This window comes from Hemiscyllium ocellatum, unplaced genomic scaffold (assembly GCF_020745735.1).
Source record: "Hemiscyllium ocellatum isolate sHemOce1 unplaced genomic scaffold, sHemOce1.pat.X.cur. scaffold_246_pat_ctg1, whole genome shotgun sequence".
NCBI lineage: Eukaryota > Metazoa > Chordata > Chondrichthyes > Orectolobiformes > Hemiscylliidae > Hemiscyllium > Hemiscyllium ocellatum.
Window position 1 is genome coordinate 692,190 of NW_026868101.1, and position 22,229 is coordinate 714,418.

At 54.0% G+C, this 22,229-nt stretch overlaps 1 protein-coding gene across 1 annotated transcript in view; it reads right to left on the bottom strand.

Moving 5' to 3' along the window:
- The window catches only part of LOC132811945 (trichohyalin-like), a 33,994-nt gene that overhangs the window by 6,031 nt on the left and 5,734 nt on the right, over positions 1-22,229 (bottom strand). Inside the window, exons 9-23 of the mRNA XM_060822862.1 lie at positions 21,617-21,715; positions 20,495-20,818; positions 17,228-17,398; positions 15,863-15,997; positions 13,256-13,399; positions 12,716-12,859; positions 10,652-10,795; positions 10,112-10,255; positions 9,531-9,764; positions 9,291-9,404; positions 8,199-8,414; positions 7,662-8,009; positions 7,461-7,556; positions 1,614-1,801; positions 237-360 (exon numbers count right to left, since the gene is read on the bottom strand). Of these exons, the coding sequence (XP_060678845.1) occupies positions 237-360; positions 1,614-1,801; positions 7,461-7,556; positions 7,662-8,009; positions 8,199-8,414; positions 9,291-9,404; positions 9,531-9,764; positions 10,112-10,255; positions 10,652-10,795; positions 12,716-12,859; positions 13,256-13,399; positions 15,863-15,997; positions 17,228-17,398; positions 20,495-20,818; positions 21,617-21,715 (2,625 nt within the window). The remainder of the gene's footprint in view (positions 1-236; positions 361-1,613; positions 1,802-7,460; positions 7,557-7,661; positions 8,010-8,198; positions 8,415-9,290; positions 9,405-9,530; positions 9,765-10,111; positions 10,256-10,651; positions 10,796-12,715; positions 12,860-13,255; positions 13,400-15,862; positions 15,998-17,227; positions 17,399-20,494; positions 20,819-21,616; positions 21,716-22,229) is intronic.

A 22,229-nucleotide genomic window follows, 5' to 3' on the forward strand; every position in this document is an offset into this window, starting at 1 on the left:
CCCCGTTGTAACAGGCTCCAATAACTGTGTGCTCTTTTCCTGCCAACTCTGAGTGACAGGCACCAATAACATTGCACCCACCCCCGTTGCTCCTGAGTTACAGGCTCCAAAAGCTGTGAGCTACCCTCCTGTTGCCGCTGAGTGACAAGATCCAATAACTGTGTGCTTTCCTCCTGCCGCCCCTGAGTAACAGGTTCCAATGGCTGTGTGCCCTCCTCCTGCTGCCCCTGAGTAACAGGCTCCAATAGCTGTCTGCTGTCCTCCTGCGGCTCCTGAGTAACAGGCTCCAATATCTGTTTGCTCTCCAACCCCTGCCCCTGAGTAACAGGCTCCAATAGCTGTCTGCTCTCCTCCTGCCACCTTTGATTAACAGGCTCAAAGAGCAGTACGCCCTCCCCCTGTAGCTCCTGAGCAATCGGCTCCAATAGTTGTGTGCTCTCCTCCTGCAGACCCTGATTTACAGGCTCCAATATCTGTGTGCTCTCCTACTGCTGCCCCTGAGTAACAGGCTCCAATAGCTGTGTCCTCTCCAACTGCTGCTCCTCAGTAAGAGGCTCCAATAGATGTTTGCAATCCAACCCCTGCTCCTGAGTAACAGACTCCAATAGCTGTGTCCTATCCAACTGCTGCTCCTCAGTAAGAGGCTCCAATAGATGTGTGCAATCCAACCCCTGCTCCTGCGTAACAGTCTCCAATAGCACTGAGCTAACCTCCTGCTGTTGCTGAGTGACAGTATCCAATAACTCTCTGCTCTGCTACTGCCGTCCCTGAGTAACAGGCACCATAGGTGTGTGCTCTCCGCATGCTGCCCCTGAGCAACAGGCTCCAATAGCTGAGTGCTCACCTCCTGTTGCTGCTGAATGAGAGGCTCCAATAGCTGTGTGCTCTCCTCCTGCCTCCCCTGAGTAACAGGTTCCAATAGCTGTGTGCCCTCCTCCTGCTGCCGATGAGTAACAGGCTCCAATAGCCGTGTGCTCTCCTACTGCTGCCCCTGAGTAAAAGGCTCGATTATCTGTTTGCTCTCCTCCTGCTGCTCCTCAGTAACAGGCTTCAATAGCTGTGTGCCCTCCTCCTGCTGCTCCTGAGTAACAGGCTCCAATAGCTGTGAGCTAACCTCCTGCTGCCGCTGAGTGACAGGATCAAATATATGTGTGCTCTCCTCCTGCCGCCCCTTAGTAACAGGCTCTAGTAGCTGTGTGCTCTCCTCCTGCTAGTCCGTAGTAACAGTCTGCAATAGCTATGTGCTCTCCTATTCCTGCCCCTTTGTAACTGGCTCCAATAGCTGTGTGCTCTCCTACTGCCACCTCTGAGTGACAGACACCAATAACAGTGCACTCTCCCCATGTTGCTTCTGAGTAACAGGCTCCAAAATCTGTGCGCTCTCCTCCTGCTGTCCCTGAGTAACAGGCTCCAATAGCTGTGAGCTAACCTCCTGCTGCCGCTGAGTGACACGATCCAATAACTGTGTGCTCTTCTACTGCCGTCCCTGAGTAACAGCCTCCATTATCTGTGTGCTCTCCACCTGCTGTCCCTGAGTAACAGGTTCCAATTGCTGTGTGCTAACTTCTTGCTGCCGCTGAGAGACAGGATGCAATAGCTGTGTGCTTTCCTACTCCTGCCGCTGAGTAACAGGCTCCAATAGCTCTGTGACCTCCTGCTGCTCTCCCTGAGTGACAGGCTTCAATAGCAGTGCGCCCTCCTCCTGTTGCTCCTGACTAATAGGCTTCAATACCTGTGCGTTGTCTTCCTGCAGCTCCTGAGTAACATTCTCCAACAGCTGCGTACCCTCCTCCTGCTGTCCCTGAGTAAGAGGCTGCAATAGCTGTGTGCACTCCTACTGCTGTCCCTGAATAACAGGCGCCAATAGTTGTGTTCCCTTCTCCTACTGCCCCTAAGTAACAGGCTCCAATAGCTGCGTGCTCTCCTCCTCCTGCTCCAGAGTAACAGGCTCCAATAGCTGTCTGCTGTCCTCCAGCTGCTCCTGAGTAACAGTCTTGAATAGCTGTGTGCCCTTCTCCTGCTGTCCCTGATTAAGAGGCTCCAATAGCTGTGAGCTGACCTCCTGCTGCCGCTGAGTTACGGTATTCAATAGCTGTCTGCTGTCCTCCTGCTGCTCCTGAGTAACAGGCTTTAATAACTGTGTGCCCTCCTCCTGCTGCCACTGAGTAACAGGCTCCAATAGCTGTGTGCCCTCCTCCTGCTGCCCATGAGTAAAAGGCTCCAATAGCTGTGTGCTCTCCAAATGCTGCTCCTGAGTAACAGGCTCCATTAGCAGTCTGGTCTCCAACTCCTGCCCCTGAGTAACAGGCTCCAAATGATGTGTGCTCCCCTCCTGCAGGTCCTGAGGAACAGGCTCCAATAGCTGAGTGCTTCCCTTCTGCTGTCCCTGATTAACAGGCTCCAATAGCTGTCTGCTGTCCTCCTGCAGCTCCTGAGTAACAGGCTTTAATAACTGTGTGCCCTCCTCCTGCTGCAACTGAGTAACAGGTTCCAATAGTTGTGTTCCCTTCTCCTGCTGCTCCTGAGTAACAGGCTCCAATAGCTTTGTGCTCTCCTCCTGTTGCTCCTGAGTAACAGGCTCCAATAGGTGTGAGCTCTCCTCCTGCTGCTCCTGAGGAAATGTCTCCAATAGCTGTGTGCTCTCCTCCTCCTGCTCCAGGGTAACAGGTTCCAATAACTCTCTGCTGTCCTCTTGCTGCCCCTGAGTAACAGGCTACAATAGCTGTGTGCTCTCCACCTGCTGTTCCTGAGTAACAAGCTCCAGTAGGTGTGTGCTCTCCAACTCCTGCCCCTGAGTAACAGGCTCCAATAGCTGTGTGCTCGCCTCCCACCACATCTGAGTAACAGGCTCGAATACCAGTACGCCTTACCCCCGTTGCGCCTGAGTAATAGGCTCCAATAGTTGTGTGCCCTCCTCCTGCGGACCCTGAATTACAGGCTCCAATATCTGTGTGCTCTCCTCCTCCTGCTTCTCCTGAGTAACAGGCTCCAATCGCTGTGTGCTCTCCTCCTGCTGTTCCTGAGTAACTGGCTCCAATAGCTGTGTGTTCTCCACCTGCTGCTCATGAGTAACAGGCTCCAATAGCTGTGTTTTCTCTCCAACAGCGGGACCTGAGTAACAGGCTCGATTAGCTGTGAACTAACCTCCCGCTGCCCCTGAGTGACAGGATCCAACAACTGTGTTTTCTCCTCCTGCCGCCCCTGAATAACAGGCTCCAACAGCTGTGTTCTCTCCTCCTGCTGGTCATGAGTAATAGGCTGCAATAGCTGTGTGCTCTCCTACTCTTGCCCCGTTGTAACAGGCTCCAATAACTGTGTGCTCTTTTCCTGCCAACTCTGAGTGACAGGCACCAATAACATTGCACCCACCCCCGTTGCTCCTGAGTTACAGGCTCCAAAAGCTGTGAGCTACCCTCCTGTTGCCGCTGAGTGACAAGATCCAATAACTGTGTGCTTTCCTCCTGCCGCCCCTGAGTAACAGGTTCCAATGGCTGTGTGCCCTCCTCCTGCTGCCCCTGAGTAACAGGCTCCAATAGCTGTCTGCTGTCTTCCTGCTGCTCCTGAGTAACAGGCTCCAATATCTGTTTGCTCTCCAACCCCTGCCCCTGAGTAACAGGCTCCAATAGCTGTCTGCTCTCCTCCTGCCACCTTTGATTAACAGGCTCAAAGAGCAGTACGCCCTCCCCCTGTAGCTCCTGAGCAATCGGCTCCAATAGTTGTGTGCCCTCCTCCTGCAGACCCTGATTTACAGGCTCCAATATCTGTGTGCTCGCCTACTGCTGCCCCTGAGTAACAGGCTCCAATAGCTGTGTATCTCCAACTGCTGCTCCTCAGTACGAGGCTCCAATAGATGTTTGCAATCCAACCCCTGCACCTGCGTAACAGGCTCCAATAGCAGTGAGCTAACCTCCTGCTGTTGCTGAGTGACAGTATCCAATAACTCTCTGCTCTCCTACTGCCGTCCCTGAGTAACAGGCACCATAGGTGAGTGCTCTCCGCATGCTGCCCCTGAGCAACAGGCTCCAATAGCTGAGTGCTCACCTCCTGTTGCTGCTGAATGAGACGCTCCAACAGCTGTGTGCTCTCCTCCTGCCTCCCCTGAGTAACAGGTTCCAATAGCTGTGTGCCCTCCTCCTGCTGCCGATGAGTAACAGGCTCCAATAGCCGTGTGATCTCCTACTGCTGCCCCTGAGTAAAAGGCTCGATTATCTGTTTGCTCTCCTCCTGCTGCTCCTCAGTAACAGGCTTCAATAGTTGTGTGCTCTGCTCCTGCTGCCCCTGAGTAACAGGTTCCAATAGCTGTGTGCTCTCCTCCAGCTGGCCCTGAGTTACAGGCTTCAATAGTTGTGTGCTCTCCTCCTGCTGCACCTCAGTAACAGGCTCCAATAGCTGTGTGCTCTCCTCTTGCTGTCACTGAGTAACAGGCTCCATTAGCTGTGAGCTAACCTCCTGCTGCCGCTGAGTAACAGGCTGCAATAGTTGTGTTCCCTTCTCCTGCTGCCGCTGAGTAACAGGCTCAAATAGCTGCGTTCTCACCTCCTCCTGCTCCAGAGTAACAGGCTCCAATAGCTGTCTGCTGTCCTCCTGCTGCTCCTGAGTAACAGGCTTTAATAAGTGTGTGCCCTCCGCCTGCTGCCACTGAGTAACAGGCTCCAATAGCTGTGTGCCCTCCTCCTGCTGCCACTGAGTAACAGGCTCCAATAGCTGTGTGCTCTCCAACTCCTGCCACTGAGTAACAGGCTCCAATAGCTGTGTGCTCTCCAAATGCTGCTCCCGAGTAACAGGCTCCAATAGCTGTGTGCTCTCCAAATGCTGCTCCTGAGTAACAGGCTCCATTAGCAGTCTGGTCTCCAACTCCTGCCCCTTAGTAACAGGCTCCAAATGCTGTGTGCTCCCCTCCTGCAGGTCCTGAGGAACAGGCGCCAAAGCTGAGTGCTCCCCTCCTGCTGTCCCTGATTAACAGGCTCCAATAGCTGTCTGCTGTCCTCCTGCAGCTCCTGAGTAACAGGCTTTAATAACTGTGTGCCCTCCTCCTGCTGCCACTGAGTAACAGGTTCCAATAGTTGTGTTCCCTTCTCCTGCTGCTCCTGAGTAACAGGCTCCAATAGTTGTCTGCTGTCCTCCTGCTGCTCCTGAGTAACAGGCTTTAATAACTGTGTGCTCTCCTCCTGCTGGTCCTGAGTAACAGGCTACAATAGCTTTGTGCTCTCCTCCTGTTGCTCCTGAGTAACAGGCTCCAATAGGTGTGAGCTCTCTTCCTGCTGCTCCTGAGGAAATGTCTCCATTAGCTGTGTGCTCTCCTCCTCCTGCTCCAGGGTAACAGGTTCCAATAACTCTCGGCTGTCCTCTTGCTGCTCCTGAGTAACAGGCTCCAATAGTTGTCTGCTGTCCTCCTGCTGCTCCTGAGTAACAGGCTTTAATAACTGTGTGCCCTCCTCCTGCTGCTCCTGAGTAACAGGCTCCAACAGCTGTGTGCTCTCCTCCTGCTGGTCCTGAGGAACAGGCTACAATAGCTTTGTGCTCTCCTACTGTTGCTCCTGAGTAACAGGCTCCAATAGGTGTGAGCTCTCCTCTTGCTGCTCCTGAGGAAAAGTCTCCAATAGCTGTGTGCTCTCCTCCTCCTGCTCCAGGGTAACAGGTTCCAATAACTCTCTGCTGTCCTCTTGCTGCCCCTGAGTAACAGGCTACAATAGCTGTGTGCTCTCCACCTGCTGTTCCTGAGTAACAAGCTCCAGTAGGTGTGTGCTCTCCAACTCCTGCCCCTGAGTAACAGGCTCCAATAGCTCTGTGCTCTCCTCCCACCACATCTGAGTAACAGGCTCGAATACCAGTACGCCTTACCCCCGTTGCGCCTGAGTAATAGGCTCCAATAGTTGTGTGCCCTCCTCCTGCGGACCCTGATTTACAGGCTCCAATATCTGTGTGCTCTCCTCCTCCTGCTTCTCCTGAGTAACTGGCTCCAATAGCTGTGTGTTCTCCACCTGCTGCTCATGAGTAACAGGCTCCAATAGCTGTGTGCTCTCCTCCAGCGGGACCTGAGTAACAGGCTCGATTAGCTGTGAACTAACCTCCCGCTGCCCCTGAGTGACAGGATCCAACAACTGTGTTTTCTCCTCCTGCCGCCCCTGAATAACAGGCTCCAACAGCTGTGTTCTCTCCTCCTGCTGGTCATGAGTAATAGGCTGCAATAGCTGTGTGCTCTCCTACTCTTGCCCCGTTGTAACAGGCTCCAATAACTGTGTGCACTTTTCCTGCCAACTCTGAGTGACAGGCACCAATAACATTGCACCCACCCCCGTTGCTCCTGAGTTACAGGCTCCAAAAGCTGTGAGCTACCCTCCTTTGCCGCTGAGTGACAAGATCCAATAACTGTGTGCTTTCCTTCTGCCGCCCCTGAGTAACAGGTTCCAATGGCTGTGTACCCTCCTCCTGCTGCCCCTGAGTAACAGGCTCCAATAGCTGTCTGCTGTCCTCCTGCTGCTCCTGAGTAACAGGCTCCAATATCTGTTTGCTCTCCAACCCCTGCCCCTGAGTAACAGGCTCCAATAGCTGTCTGCTCTCCTCCTGCCACCTTTGATTAACAGGCTCAAAGAGCAGTACGCCCTCCCCCTGTAGCTCCTGAGCAATCGGCTCCAATAGTTGTGTGCCCTCCTCCTGCAGACCCTGATTTACAGGCTCCAATATCTGTGTGCTCTCCTACTGCTGCCCCTGAGTAACAGGCTCCAATAGCTGTGTCCTCTCCAACTGCTGCTCCTCAGTAAGAGGCTCCAATAGATGTTTGCAATCCAACCCCTGCTCCTGAGTAACAGACTCCAATAGCTGTGTCCTCTCCAACTGCTGCTCCTCAGTAAGAGGCTCCAATAGATGTGTGCAATCCAACCCCTGCTCCTGCGTAACAGGCTCCAATAGCAGTGAGCAAACCTCCTGCTGTTGCTGAGTGACAGTATCCAAGAACTCTCTGCTCTCCTACTGCCGTCCCTGAGTAACAGGCACCATAGGTGTGTGCTCTCCGCATGCTGCCCCTGAGCAACAGGCTCCAATAGCTGAGTGCTCACCTCCTGTTGCTGCTGAATGAGACGCTCCAACAGCTGTGTGCTCTCCTCCTGCCTCCCCTGAGTAACAGGTTCCAATAGCTGTGTGCCCTCCTCCTGCTGCCGATGAGTAACAGGCTCCAATAGCCGTGTGCTCTCCTACTGCTGCCCCTGAGTAAAAGGCTCGATTATCTGTTTGCTCTCCTCCTGCTGCTCCTCAGTAACAGGCTTCAATAGTTTTGTGCTCTGCTCCTGCTGCCACTGAGTAACAGGTTCCAATAGCTGTGTGCTCTCCTCCAGCTGGCCCTGAGTTACAGGCTTCAATAGTTGTGTGCTCTCCTCCTGCTGCACCTCAGTAACAGGCTCCAATAGCTGTGTGCTCTCCTCCTGCTGTCACTGAGTGACAGGCTCCATGAGCTGTGAGCTAACCTCCTGCTGCCGCTGAGTAACAGGCTGCAATAGTTGTGTTCCCTTCTCCTGCTGCCGCTGAGTAACAGGCTCAAATAGCTGCGTGCTCACCTCCTCCTGCTCCAGAGTAACAGGCTCCAATAGCTGTATGCTGTCCTCCTGCTGCTCCTGAGTAACAGGCTTTAATAAGTGTGTGCCCTCTGCCTGCTGCCACTGAGTAACAGGCTCCAATAGCTGCGTGCTCTCCAACTCCTGCCCCTGAGTAACAGGCTCCAATAGCTGCGAGCTAACCTCCTGCTGCCGCTGAGTAACAGGCTCCAATAGCTGTGTGCTCTCCTCCTGCTGCCGCTGAGTGACAGGGTCCAATAGCTGTGTGCTCTCCTCCTGCTGCCGCTGAGTGACAGGCTCCAATAGCCGTGTGTTCTCCTGCTGCCCTTGAGAGAAAGGCTCGATTATCTGCTTGATCTCCTCCTGCTGCTCCTGAGTAACATGCTCCAATAGTTGTGTGCTCTCCTCCTGCTGCCGCTGAGTAACAGGCTCCAAAAGCTGTGTGGTCTCCTCCTGCTGCCCCTGGGTAACAGGCTTCAATAGCAGTGTGCTCTCCTCCTGCTGTCACTGAGTGACAGGCTCCAATAGCTGTGTGCTCTCCTCCTGCTGCCGCTGAGTGACAGTCTCCAATAGCTGTGTGCTCACCACCTGCTGCTCCAGAGTAACAGGCTTCAATAGCTGTGTGCTCACCTCCTCCTGCTCCAGAGTAACAGGCTCCAATAGCTGTCTGCTGTCCTCTTGCTGCTCCTGAGAAACAGGCTTTAATAAGTGTGTGCCCTCCTCCTGCTGCCACTGAGTAACAGGCTCCAATATCTGTGAGCCAACCTCCTGCTGCCGCTGAGTGACAGGATCCAATAACTGTGTGCTCTCCTCCAGCCGCACATAATTAACAGTCTCCAATAGCTGTGTACTCTCCTTCTGCTGGTCCTGAGGAACAGGCTCCAATAGCTGTGTGCTCTCCTCCTGTTGCTACTGAGCAACAGGCTCCAATAGCTGTGCGCTCTCCTCCTGCTGCACCCAAGTAAAATTCTCCAATAGCTGTGTGCTCTCCTCCTCCTGCTCCAGAGTAACAGGTTCCAATAACTCTCTGCTGTCCTCCTTCTGCCCATGAGTAACACGCTCCAATAGCTGTGTGCTCTCCTACTGCTGCTCCTGAGTAACAAGCTCCAGTAGGTGTGTGCTCTGCAACTCCTGCCCCAGAGTAACAGGCTCCAATAGCTGTGTCCTCTCCTTCCACTGCCGCTGAGTAACAGGCTCCAATAGCTGTGTGCTCTCTTCCTGCTGCCCCTGAGTAACAGACTCGATTAGCTGTTTGCTCTCCCCCTGCTGCTACTGAGTAACAGGCACCAATACCTGTGTGCTCTCCTCCTGCTGCCCCTCGGTAACAGGCTCTAATAGTTGTGTGCTCTCCTCTTGCTGCTCCTGAGTAACAGGCTCCAATAGATGTGTGCTCTCCTCCTGCTTCCGCTGAGTGACAGGCTCCAATACCTTTGAACTAACCTCCTGCTGCCGCTGAGTAACAGGCTTCAATAGCTGTGTGCTCACCACCTGCTGCTCCTCAGTAACAGGCTTCAATAGTTGTGTGCTCTCCTCCTGCTGCTCCTCAGTAACAGGCTCCAATAGCTGTGTGCTCTCCTCCTGCAGCCGCTGAGTGACAGGCTCCAATAGCTGTGTGCTCACCACCTGCTGCTCCTCAGTAACAGGCTCCAATAGTTGTGTGCTCTCCTCCTGCTGCCACTGAGTGACACGGACAAATAGCTGTGTGTCCTCCTCCTGCTGCCGCTGAGTGACAGGCTCCAATACCTTTGAGCTAACCTCCTGCTGCCGCTGAGTCACAGGCTCCAATATCTGTGTGGTATACCTCTGCTGTCGCTGAGTAACTGTCTCCAATAGCTGTGTGCTCTCCTCCTGCTGCCACTGAGTGACAGGCACAAATAGCTGTGTGTTCTCCTCCTGCTGCCGCTGACTAATTGACTCCAATAGCTGTGTGCTCTCCACCTGATGCTCCTGAGTAACTGGCTGCAATAGTTGCGTGCTCTACACCTGCCGCCCCTGAGTAACAGGCTCCAATAGCTGTGTGCTCTCCTCCTGTTGCTCCTGAGTATCAAGCAGCAAAAGCTGTGTGCTCTCCTCCTGCTGCCACTGAGTGACAGGCTCAAATAGCTGTGTGCTCTCCTCCTGCTGCCGCTGAGTGACATTCTCCAAAAGCTGTGAGCTAACCTCCTGCTGCTGCTGAGTAACAGGCTCCAATATCTGTGTGCTCTTCACCTGCCGTCCCTGAGTAACAGGTTCCAATAGTTGTGTTCCCTTCTCCTGCTGCCGCTGAGTAACAGGCTCAAATAGTGCGTGCTCTCCTCCTCCTGCTCCAGAGTAACAGGCTCCAATAGCTGTCTGCTGTCCTCCTGCTGCTCCTGAGTAACAGACTTTAATAAGTGTGTGCCCTCCTCCTGCTGCCACTGAGTAACAGGCTCCAATAGCTGTGTGCCCTCCTCCTGTTGCCACTGAGTAACAGGCTCCAATAGCTGTGTTCTCTCCAACTCCTGCCTCTGAGTAACAGGCTCCAATAGCTGTGTGCTCTCCACCTGCTGCTCCCGAGTAACAGGCTCCAATAGCTGTGAGCTAACCTCCTGATGCCGCTGAGTGACAGGATCCAATAACTGTGTGCTCTCCTCCTGTTGGTCCTGAGGAACAGGCTGCAATAGCTGTGTGCTCTCCTCCTGTTGCTCCTGAGCAACAGGCTCCAATAGCTGTGCGCTCTCCTCCAGCAGCTACTGAGTAAAAGTCCCCAATAGCTGTGTGCTTTCCTCCTCCTGCTCCAGGGTAACAGGTTCCAATAACTCTCTGCTGTCCTCCTGTTGCCTCTGATTAATAGGCTCCAATAGCTGTGTGCTCTCCTCTTGCCGCCCCTGAGTAACAGGCTGCAATAGTTGTGTTCCCTTCTCCTGCTGCCGCTGAGTAACAGGCTCAAATAGCTGCGTGCTCACCTCCTCCTGCTCCAGAGTAACAGGCTCCAATATCTGTCTGCTGTCCTCCTGCTGCTCCTGAGTAACAGGCTTTAATAAGTGTGTGCCCTGCTCCTGCTGCCACTGCGTAACAGGCTCCAATAGCTGTGTGCTCTCCAACTCCTGCCCCTGAGTAACAGGCTCCAATAGCTGTGAGCTAACCTCCTGCTGCCGCTGAGTAACAGGCTCCAATAGCTGTGTGCTCTCCTCCTGCTGCCGCTGAGTGACAGGCTCCGATAGCCGTGTGTTCTCCTGCTGCCCATGAGTGAAAGGCTCGATTATCTGTTTGCTCTCCTCCTGCTGCTCCTGTGTAACAGGCTCCAATAGTTGTGTGCTCTCCTCCTGCTGCCCCTGAGTAACAGGCTCCAAAAGCTGTGTGGTCGCCTCCTGCTGCCCCTGGGGAACAGGCTTCAATAGCAGTGTGCTCTCCTCCTGCTGTCACTGAGTGACAGGCTCCAATAGCTGTGTGCTCACCACCTGCTGCTCCTGAGTAACAGGCTCCAATAGCTGTGTGCTCTCCTCTTGCTGCATCTCAGTAACAGGCTCCAATAGTTGTGTGCTCTCCTCCTGCTGCCACTGAGTGACAGGCACAAATAGCTGTGTGTCCTCCTCCTGCTGCCGCTGAGTAACAGGCTCCAATATCTGTGTGCTATACACCTGCTGTCGCTGAGTGACTGTCTCCAATAGCTGTGTGCTCTCCTCCTGCTGCCACTGAGTGACAGGCACAAATAGCTGTGTGTTCTCCTCCAGATGCCGCTGAGTGACAGGCTCCAATAGCTGTTAGCTAACCTCCTGCTGCCGCTGAGTAACAGGCTCCAATATCTGTGTGCTCTCCACCTGCTGTCGCTGAGTGACAGGCTCCAATAGCTGTTTGCTCTCCACCTGCTGCCCCTGAGTAACAGGCTCCAATAGCTGTTTGCTCTCCTCCTGCTGCTCCTGAGTAACATGCACCAAATGCTGTGTGCTCTCCACCTGCTGCTCCTGAGTATTAGGCTCCAATACCTGTGTGCTCACACATGGTGCTCCTCAGTAACAGGCTGCAATGTCTGTGTGCTCTCCGCCTGCTGATCCAGAGTACCACTCCAATAGATGTGTGCCCTCCTCCTGTCGCTCCGGAGTAACAGGCACCAATAGCTTTATTCTCTCCTCCTGCTGTCAATGAGTGACCGGCTCCAATAGCTGTGAGCTAACGTCCTGCTGCCGCTGTGTAACAGGGTCCAATAGCTGCGTGCTCTCCTCCTGCTGCTCTTGAGAAATAGTCTCCAATAGCTGTGTTCTCACCTCCTGTTGCTGCTGAATTAGAAGCTCCAAAAGCTGTGTGCTCTCCTCCTGCCGCTCCTGAGTAACAGGCTCGAATAGCTGTGTGCCCTCCTCCTGCTGCCGCTGAGTGACAGGCTCCAATAGCTGTGTCCCCTCCTCCTGCTGCTCCTCAGTAACAGGCACCAATAGCTGTGTGCTCTCGTCCTGCTGCTACTGAGTGACAGGCTCCAATAGCTGTGTGCTCTCCTCCTGCTGCCGCTGACTGACAGGCTCCAATAGCTGTGTGCTCTGCTCCTTCTGCCGCTGAGTAACAGGCTTCAATAGCTGTGTGCTCACCACCTGCTGCTCCTGAGTAACAGACTCCAATAGCTGTGTACTCTCCAACCACTGCCCCTGAGGAACAGACTCCAATAGCTGTGTGCTCTCCTCCTGCCACCTCTGAGTAACAGGCTCCAAGAGCAGTACGCCCTCCCCCTGTAGCTCCTGAGTAATAGGCTTCAATAGTTGTGTGTCCTCCTCCTGCAGTTCCTGATTAACAGGCTCCAATAACTGTGTACTCTCCTCCTGCTGCTCCTGAGTAACAAGCTCCAATAGCTGTGTGCCCTCCTCCTGCTGTCCCTGACTGACAGGCTCCAATTGCCGTGAGCTAACCTCCTGCTGCCGCTGAGTGACAGGATCCAATAGCTGTGTGCTGTCCTACTTCTGCCCCTCAGTAACAGGCTCCAATAGATGTGTGCCCGCCTCCTGCTGTCCCTGTGTGACAGGCTCCAATAGCAGTGTGCCCTCCTCCTGCTGCCACTGAGTAACAGGCTCCAATAGCTGTGTGCCCTCCTCCTGTTGCCACTGAGTAACAGGCTCCAATAGCTGTGTTCTCTCCAACTCCTGCCTCTGAGTAACAGGCTCCAATAGCTGTGTGCTCTCCACCTGCTGCTCCCGAGTAACAGGCTCCAATAGCTGTGAGCTAACCTCCTGATGCCGCTGAGTGACAGGATCCAATAACTGTGTGCTCTCCTCCTGTTGGTCCTGAGGAACAGGCTGCAATAGCTGTGTGCTCTCCTCCTGTTGCTCCTGAGCAACAGGCTCCAATAGCTGTGCGCTCTCCTCCAGCAGCTACTGAGTAAAAGTCCCCAATAGCTGTGTGCTTTCCTCCTCCTGCTCCAGGGTAACAGGTTCCAATAACTCTCTGCTGTCCTCCTGTTGCCCCTGATTAATAGGCTCCAATAGCTGTGTGCTCTCCTCTTGCCGCCCCTGAGTAACAGGCTGCAATAGTTGTGTTCCCTTCTCCTGCTGCCGCTGAGTAACAGGCTCAAATAGCTGCGTGCTCACCTCCTCCTGCTCCAGAGTAACAGGCTCCAATATCTGTCTGCTGTCCTCCTGCTGCTCCTGAGTAACAGGCTTTAATAAGTGTGTGCCCTGCTCCTGCTGCCACTGCGTAACAGGCTCCAATAGCTGTGTGCTCTCCAACTCCTGCCCCTGAGTAACAGGCTCCAATAGCTGTGAGCTAACCTCCTGCTGCCGCTGAGTAACAGGCTCCAATAGCTGTGTGCTCTCCTCCTGCTGCCGCTGAGTGACAGGCTCCGATAGCCGTGTGTTCTCCTGCTGCCCATGAGTGAAAGGCTCGATTATCTGTTTGCTCTCCTCCTGCTGCTCCTGTGTAACAGGCTCCAATAGTTGTGTGCTCTCCTCCTGCTGCCCCTGAGTAACAGGCTCCAAAAGCTGTGTGGTCGCCTCCTGCTGCCCCTGGGGAACAGGCTTCAATAGCAGTGTGCTCTCCTCCTGCTGTCACTGAGTGACAGGCTCCAATAGCTGTGTGCTCACCACCTGCTGCTCCTGAGTAACAGGCTCCAATAGCTGTGTGCTCTCCTCTTGCTGCATCTCAGTAACAGGCTCCAATAGTTGTGTGCTCTCCTCCTGCTGCCACTGAGTGACAGGCACAAATAGCTGTGTGTCCTCCTCCTGCTGCCGCTGAGTAACAGGCTCCAATATCTGTGTGCTATACACCTGCTGTCGCTGAGTGACTGTCTCCAATAGCTGTGTGCTCTCCTCCTGCTGCCACTGAGTGACAGGCACAAATAGCTGTGTGTTCTCCTCCAGATGCCGCTGAGTGACAGGCTCCAATAGCTGTTAGCTAACCTCCTGCTGCCGCTGAGTAACAGGCTCCAATATCTGTGTGCTCTCCACCTGCTGTCGCTGAGTGACAGGCTCCAATAGCTGTTTGCTCTCCACCTGCTGCCCCTGAGTAACAGGCTCCAATAGCTGTTTGCTCTCCTCCTGCTGCTCCTGAGTAACATGCACCAAATGCTGTGTGCTCTCCACCTGCTGCTCCTGAGTATTAGGCTCCAATACCTGTGTGCTCACACATGGTGCTCCTCAGTAACAGGCTGCAATGTCTGTGTGCTCTCCGCCTGCTGATCCAGAGTACCACTCCAATAGATGTGTGCCCTCCTCCTGTCGCTCCGGAGTAACAGGCACCAATAGCTTTATTCTCTCCTCCTGCTGTCAATGAGTGACCGGCTCCAATAGCTGTGAGCTAACGTCCTGCTGCCGCTGTGTAACAGGGTCCAATAGCTGCGTGCTCTCCTCCTGCTGCTCTTGAGAAATAGTCTCCAATAGCTGTGTTCTCACCTCCTGTTGCTGCTGAATTAGAAGCTCCAAAAGCTGTGTGCTCTCCTCCTGCCGCTCCTGAGTAACAGGCTCGAATAGCTGTGTGCCCTCCTCCTGCTGCCGCTGAGTGACAGGCTCCAATAGCTGTGTCCCCTCCTCCTGCTGCTCCTCAGTAACAGGCACCAATAGCTGTGTGCTCTCGTCCTGCTGCTACTGAGTGACAGGCTCCAATAGCTGTGTGCTCTCCTCCTGCTGCCGCTGACTGACAGGCTCCAATAGCTGTGTGCTCTGCTCCTTCTGCCGCTGAGTAACAGGCTTCAATAGCTGTGTGCTCACCACCTGCTGCTCCTGAGTAACAGACTCCAATAGCTGTGTACTCTCCAACCACTGCCCCTGAGGAACAGACTCCAATAGCTGTGTGCTCTCCTCCTGCCACCTCTGAGTAACAGGCTCCAAGAGCAGTACGCCCTCCCCCTGTAGCTCCTGAGTAATAGGCTTCAATAGTTGTGTGTCCTCCTCCTGCAGTTCCTGATTAACAGGCTCCAATAACTGTGTACTCTCCTCCTGCTGCTCCTGAGTAACAAGCTCCAATAGCTGTGTGCCCTCCTCCTGCTGTCCCTGACTGACAGGCTCCAATTGCCGTGAGCTAACCTCCTGCTGCCGCTGAGTGACAGGATCCAATAGCTGTGTGCTGTCCTACTTCTGCCCCTCAGTAACAGGCTCCAATAGATGTGTGCCCGCCTCCTGCTGTCCCTGTGTGACAGGCTCCAATAGCAGTGTGCCCTCCTCCTGCTGTCCCTGAGTAACAGGCAGCAATAGCTGTGAGCTAACCTCCTGCTGCCGCTGAGTTACGGGATCCAATAACTGTGTTCTCTCCTCTTGCCGCCCCTGAGTAACAGGCTCCAATAGTTGTGTTCCATCCTCATGCTGCCCTGAGTAACAGGCTCCAATAGCTGCGTGCTCTCCTACTCCTGCTCCAGAGTAACAGGCTCCAATAGCTGTCTGCTGTCCTCCTGCTGCTCCTGAGTAACAGGCTTTAATATTTGTGTGCCCTCCTCCTGCTGCCCCTGAGTAACAGGCTCCAATAGTTGTGTTCCCTCCTCATGCTGCCTTGAGTAACAGGCTCCAATAGCTGTGTGCCCTCCTCCTCCTGCCCCTGAGTAACAGGCTCCAATAGCTGTGTCCTCTCCACCTGCTGCTCCTGAGAAAGAGGCTCCAATAGATGTGTGCAATCCAACCCCTGCTCCTGCTAACAGGCTCCAATAGCTGTGAGCTTACCTCCTGCTGTTGCTGAGTGACTGTATCAAATAACTATCTGCTCTCCTACTGCTGCCCCTGAGTAACAGGCACCAATAGGTGTGTGCTCTCCTCCTGCTGCCCCTGTGTAACAGGCTCCAATAGCTCTGTGCTCTCCTCCTGCTGTTCCTGAGTAACAGGCTCCAATAGCTGTGTGCCCTCCTCCTGCTGCCCCTGCGTAACCAGCTCCAATAGCTGTGTGCACTCTTACACCTTCCCCAGAGTAACAGGCCCCAATAGCTGCGAGCGAACCTCCTCCTTCCCCTGTTTGACAGGTTCCAATAGCTGTGTGCTCTCGTCCTGCTGCCGCTGAGTGACAGGCTCCAATACCTGTTTGCTCTCCTCCTGCTACGCCTGAGTAACAGGCACCAATAGTTGTGTGCTCACCTCCTGCTGCTCCTGAGTATCAGGCTCCAATAGCTGTGTGCTCACCAACTGCTGCTCCTAAGTAACAGGCTTCAATATCTGTGTGCTCTCCTCCAGCTGGCACTGAGTGACATGCTCCAATAGCTGTGTGCTCTCCTCTTTCTGCCGCTGAGTGACAGGCTCCAAGAGCTGTGTGCTCTCCACCTGCTGCCGCTGTGTAACAGGCTCCAATAGCTGTGTGCTCTCCTCTTGCTGCCGCTGAGTAACAGGCTCCAATAGCAGTGTGCTCCCCTCCTGCTGCTCCTGAGTAACAGGCTCCAATAGCTGTGTGCTCTCCTCCTTCTGCCGCAGAGTAACAGGCTCCAATATCTGTGTGCTCTCCACCTGCTGGTCCGGAGTAACAGGCTCCAATAGCTCTGTGCTCTCCACCTGTTGCTCCTGAGTAACAGGCGCCAATTGCTGTTTGTTTTCCAACCACTGCCCCTGAGGAACAGGCTCCAATAGCTGTGTGCTCTCCTCCTGCCACCTCTGCGTAACAGGCTCCAAGAGCAGTACGCCCTCCCCCTGTTTCTCCTGAGTAATAGCCTGCAATAGATGTGTGCCCGCCTCCTGCAGTCCCTGATTAACTGGCTGCAATAGCTGGGTGCCCTCCTCCTGCTGCTCCTGAGTAACAGGCTCCAATAGCTGTGAGCTAACCTCCTGCTGCCGCTGAGTGACAGGATCAAATATATGCGTGCTCTCCTCCTGCCGCCCCTTAGTAACAGGCTCTAATAGCTGTGTGCTCTCCTCCTGCTAGTCCGTAGTAACAGTCTGCAATAGCTATGTGCTCTCCTATTCCTGCCCCTTTGTAACTGGCTCCAATAGCTGTGTGCTCTCCTACTGCCACCTCTGAGTGACAGACACCAATAACAGTGCACCCTCCCCATGTTGCTTCTGAGTAACAGGCTCCAAAATCTGTGCGCTCTCCTCCTGCTGTCCCTGAGTAACAGGCTCCAATAGCTGTGAGCTAACCTCCTGCTGCCGCTGAGTGACACGATCCAATAACTGTGTGCTCTTCTACTGCCGTCCCTGAGTAACAGCCTCCATTATCTGTGTGCTCTCCACCTGCTGTCCCTGAGTAACAGGTTCCAATTGCTGTGTGCTAACTTCTTGCTGCCGCTGAGAGACAGGATGCAATAGCTGTGTGCTTTCCTACTCCTGCCGCTGAGTAACAGGCTCCAATAGCTCTGTGCCCTCCTGCTGCTCTCCCTGAGTGACAGGCTTCAATAGCAGTGCGCCCTCCTCCTGTTGCTCCTGACTAATAGGCTTCAATACCTGTGCGTTGTCTTCCTGCAGCTCCTGAGTAACATTCTCCAACAGCTGCGTACCCTCCTCCTGCTGTCCCTGAGTAAGAGGCTGCAATAGCTGTGTGCACTCCTACTGCTGTCCCTGAATAACAGGCGCCAATAGTTGTGTTCCCTTCTCCTACTGCCCCTAAGTAACAGGCTCCAATAGCTGCGTGCTCTCCTCCTCCTGCTCCAGAGTAACAGGCTCCAATAGCTGTCTGCTGTCCTCCTGCTGCTCCTGAGTAACAGTCTTGAATAGCTGTGTGCCCTTCTCCTGCTGTCCCTGATAAAGAGGCTCCAATAGCTGTGAGCTGACCTCCTGCTGCCGCTGAGTTACGGTATTCAATAGCTGTCTGCTGTCCTCCTGCTGCTCCTGAGTAACAGGCGTTAATAACTGTGTGCCCTCCTCCTGCTGCCACTGAGTAACAGGCTCCAATAGCTGTGTGCCCTCCTCCTGCTGCCCATGAGTAACAGGCTCCAATAGCTGTGTGCTCTCCAAATGCTGCTCCTGAGTAACAGGCTCCATTAGCAGTCTGGTCTCCAACTCCTGCCCCTGAGTAACAGGCTCCAAATGCTGTGTGCTCCCCTACTGCAGGTCCTGAGGAACAGGCTCCAATAGCTGAGTGCTTCACTTCTGCTGTCCCTGATTAACAGGCTCCAATAGCTGTCTGCTGTCCTCCTGCAGCTCCTGAGTAACAGGCTTTAATAACTGTGTGCCCTCCTCCTGCTGCCACTGAGTAACAGGTTCCAATAGTTGTGTTCCCTTCTCCTGCTGCTCCTGAGTAACAGGCTCCAATAGTTGTCTGCTGTCCTCCTGCTGCTCCTGAGTAACAGGCTTTAATAACTGTGTGCTCTCCTCCTGCTGGTCCTGAGGAACAGGCTACAATAGCTTTGTGCTCTCCTCCTGTTGCTCCTGAGTAACAGGCTCCAATAGGTGTGAGCTCTCCTCCTGCTGCTCCTGAGGAAATGTCTCCATTAGCTGTGTGCTCTCCTCCTCCTGCTCCAGGGTAACAGGTTCCAATAACTCTCTGCTGTCCTCTTGCTGCCCCTGAGTAACAGGCTACAATAGCTGTGTGCTCTCCACCTGCTGTTCCTGAGTAACAAGCTCCAGTAGGTGTGTGCTCTCCAACTCCTGCCCCTGAGTAACAGGCTCCAATAGCTGTGTGCTCTCCTCCCACCACATCTGAGTAACAGGCTCGAATACCAGTACGCCTTACCCCCGTTGCGCCTGAGTAATAGGCTCCAATAGTTGTGTGCCCTCCTCCTGCGGACCCTGATTTACAGGCTCCAATATCTGTGTGCTCTCCTCCTCCTGCTTCTCCTGAGTAACAGGCTCCAATCGCTGTGTGCTCTCCTCCTGCTGTTCCTGAGTAACTGGCTCCAATAGCTGTGTGTTCTCCACCTGCTGCTCATGAGTAACAGGCTCCAATAGCTGTGTTTTCTCTCCTCCAGCGGGACCTGAGTAACAGGCTCGATTAGCTGTGAACTAACCTCCCGCTGCCCCTGAGTGACAGGATCCAACAACTGTGTTTTCTCCTCCTGCCGCCCCTGAATAACAGGCTCCAAAAGCTGTGTTCTCTCCTCCTGCTGGTCATGAGTAATAGGCTGCAATAGCTGTGTGCTCTCCTACTCTTGCCCCGTTGTAACAGGCTCCAATAACTGTGTGCTCTTTTCCTGCCAACTCTGAGTGACAGGCACCAATAACATTGCACCCACCCCCGTTGCTCCTGAGTTACAGGCTCCAAAAGCTGTGAGCTACCCTCCTGTTGCCGCTGAGTGACAAGATCCAATAACTGTGTGCTTTCCTCCTGCCGCCCCTGAGTAACAGGCTCCAATGGCTGTGTGCCCTCCTCCTGCTGCCCCTGAGTAACAGGCTCCAATAGCTGTCTGCTGTCTTCCTGCTGCTCCTGAGTAACAGGCTCCAATATCTGTTTGCTCTCCAACCCCTGCCCCTGAGTAACAGGCTCCAATAGCTGTCTGCTCTCCTCCTGCCACCTTTGATTAACAGGCTCAAAGAGCAGTACGCCCTCCCCCTGTAGCTCCTGAGCAATCGGCTCCAATAGTTGTGTGCCCTCCTCCTGCAGACCCTGATTTACAGGCTCCAATATCTGTGTGCTCGCCTACTGCTGCCCCTGAGTAACAGGCTCCAATAGCTGTGTCCTCTCCAACTGCTGCTCCTCAGTACGAGGCTCCAATAGATGTTTGCAATCCAACCCCTGCTCCTGCGTAACAGGCTCCAATAGCAGTGAGCTAACCTCCTGCTGTTGCTGAGTGACAGTATCCAATAACTCTCTGCTCTCCTACTGCCGTCCCTGAGTAACAGGCACATTAGGTGAGTGCTCTCCGCATGCTGCCCCTGAGCAACAGGCTCCAATAGCTGAGTGCTCACCTCCTGTTGCTGCTGAATGAGAGGCTCCAACAGCTGTGTGTTCTCCTCCTGCCTCCCCTGAGTAACAGGCTCCAATAGCTGTGTGCCCTCCTCCTGCTGCCGATGAGTAACAGGCTCCAATAGCCGTGTGATCTCCTACTGCTGCCCCTGAGTAAAAGGCTCGATTATCTGTTTGCTCTCCTCCTGCTGCTCCTCAGTAACAGGCTTCAATAGTTGTGTGCTCTGCTCCTGCTGCCCCTGAGTAACAGGTTCCAATAGCTGTGTGCTCTCCTCCAGCTGGCCCTGAGTTACAGGCTTCAATAGTTGTGTGCTCTCCTCCTGCTGCACCTCAGTAACAGGCTCCAATAGCTGTGTGCTCTCCTCCTGCTGTCACTGAGTGACAGGCTCCATTAGCTGTGAGCTAACCTCCTGCTGCCGCTGAGTAACAGGCTGCAATAGTTGTGTTCCCTTCTCCTGCTGCCGCTGAGTAACAGGCTCAAATAGCTGCGTGCTCACCTCCTCCTGCTCCAGAGTAACAGGCTCCAATAGCTGTCTGCTGTCCTCCTGCTGCTCCTGAGTAACAGGCTTTAATAAGTGTGTGCCCTCCGCCTGCTGCCACTGAGTAACAGGCTCCAATAGCTGCGTGCTCTCCAACTCCTGCCCCTGAGTAACAGGCTCCAATAGCTGCGAGCTAACCTCCTGCTGCCGCTGAGTAACAGGCTCCAATAGCTGTGTGCTCACCACCTGCTGCTCCAGAGTAACAGGCTTCAATAGCTGCGTGCTCACCTCCTCCTGCTCCAGAGTAACAGGCTCCAAAAGCTGTCTGCTGTCCTCTTGCTGCTCCTGAGTAACAGGCTTTAATAAGTGTGTGCCCTCCTCCTGCTGCCACTGAGTAACAGGCTCCAATATCTGTGAGCCAACCTCCTGCTGCCGCTGAGTGACAGGATCCAATAACTGTGTGCTCTCCTCCTGCCGCACATAATTAACAGTCTCCAATAGCTGTGCACTCTCCTTCTGCTGGTCCTGAGGAACAGGCTCCAATAGCTGTGTACTCTCCTTCTGCTGGTCCTGAGGAACAGGCTCCAATAGCTGTGCGCTCTCCTCCTGTTGCTACTGAGCAACAGGCTCCAATAGCTGTGCGCTCTCCTCCTGCTGCTCCCAAGTAAAAGTCTCCAGTAGCTGTGTGCTCTCCTCCTCCTGCTCCAGAGTAACAGGTTCCAATAACTCTCTGCTGTCCTCCTTCTGCCCATGAGTAACAGACTCGATTAGCTGTTTGCTCTCCCCCTGCTGCTACTGAGTAACAGGCACCAATACCTGTGTGCTCTCCTCCTGCTGCCCCTCGCTAACAGGCTCTAATAGTTGTGTGCTCTCCTCTTGCTGCTCCTGAGTAACACTCCAATAGCTGTGTGCCCTCTTCCTGCTGCTCCTGAGTAACAGGCTCCAATAGCTGTGAGCTAACCTCCAGCTGCCACTGAGTAACAGTCTTCAATAGCTGTCAGATAACCTCCTGCTGCCTCTGAGTTGCGCAATCCATTAACAGTGTGCTCTCCTCTTGCCGTCCCTGAGTAACAGGTTCCAATAGTTGTGTTCCCTTCTCCTGCTGCCGCTGAGTAACAGGCTCAAATTGTGCGTGCTCTCCTCCTCCTGCTCCAGAGTAACAGGCTCCAATAGCTGTCTGCTGTCCTCCTGCTGCTCCTGAGTAAAAGGCTTTAATAAGTTTGTGCCCTCCTCCTGCTGCCACTGAGTAACAGGCTCCAATAGCAGTGTGCTCTCCACCTGCTGCTCCTGAGTAACAAGCTCTAATAGCTGTGTGCTCTCCTCCTCCTGCTCCAGAGTAACAGGCTCCAATAGCGGTGTGCTCTCCACCTGCTGCTCCTGAGTAAGAGGCTCCAATAGCTGTGAGCTAACCTCCTGCTGCTGCTGAGTGACAGGATCCAATAACTGTGTGCTCTCCTCCTGTTGGTCCTGAGCAACAGGCTCCAATAGCTGTGCGCTCTCCTCCAGCAGCTACTGAGTAAAAGTCTCCAATAGCTGTGTGCTTTCCTCCTCCTGCTCCAGAGTAACAGGTTCCAATAACACTCTGCTGTCCTCCTGTTGCCCCTGATTAACAGGCTCCAATAGCTGTGTGCTCTCCTCTTGCCGCCCCTGAGTAACAGGCTGCAATAGCTGTGTGTTCTCCTCTTGCCGCCCCTGAGTAACAGGCTGCAATAGTTGTGTTCCCTTCTCCTGCTGCCGCTGAGTAGCAGGCTCAAATAGCTGCGTGCTCACCTACTCCTGCTCCAGAGTAACAGGCTCCAATAGCTGTCTGCTGTCCTCCTGCTGCTCCTGAGTAACAGGCTTTAATAAGTGTGTGCCCTCCTCATGCTGCCACTGAGTAACAGGCTCCAATAGCTGTGTGCTCTCCTCCTGCGGCCGCTGAGTGACAGGCTCCAATAGCTTTGTACTCTCCTCCTGCTGCCGCTGAGTGACAGGCTCCAATAGCTGTGTGCTCACCACCTGCTGCTCCTCAGTAACAGGCTTC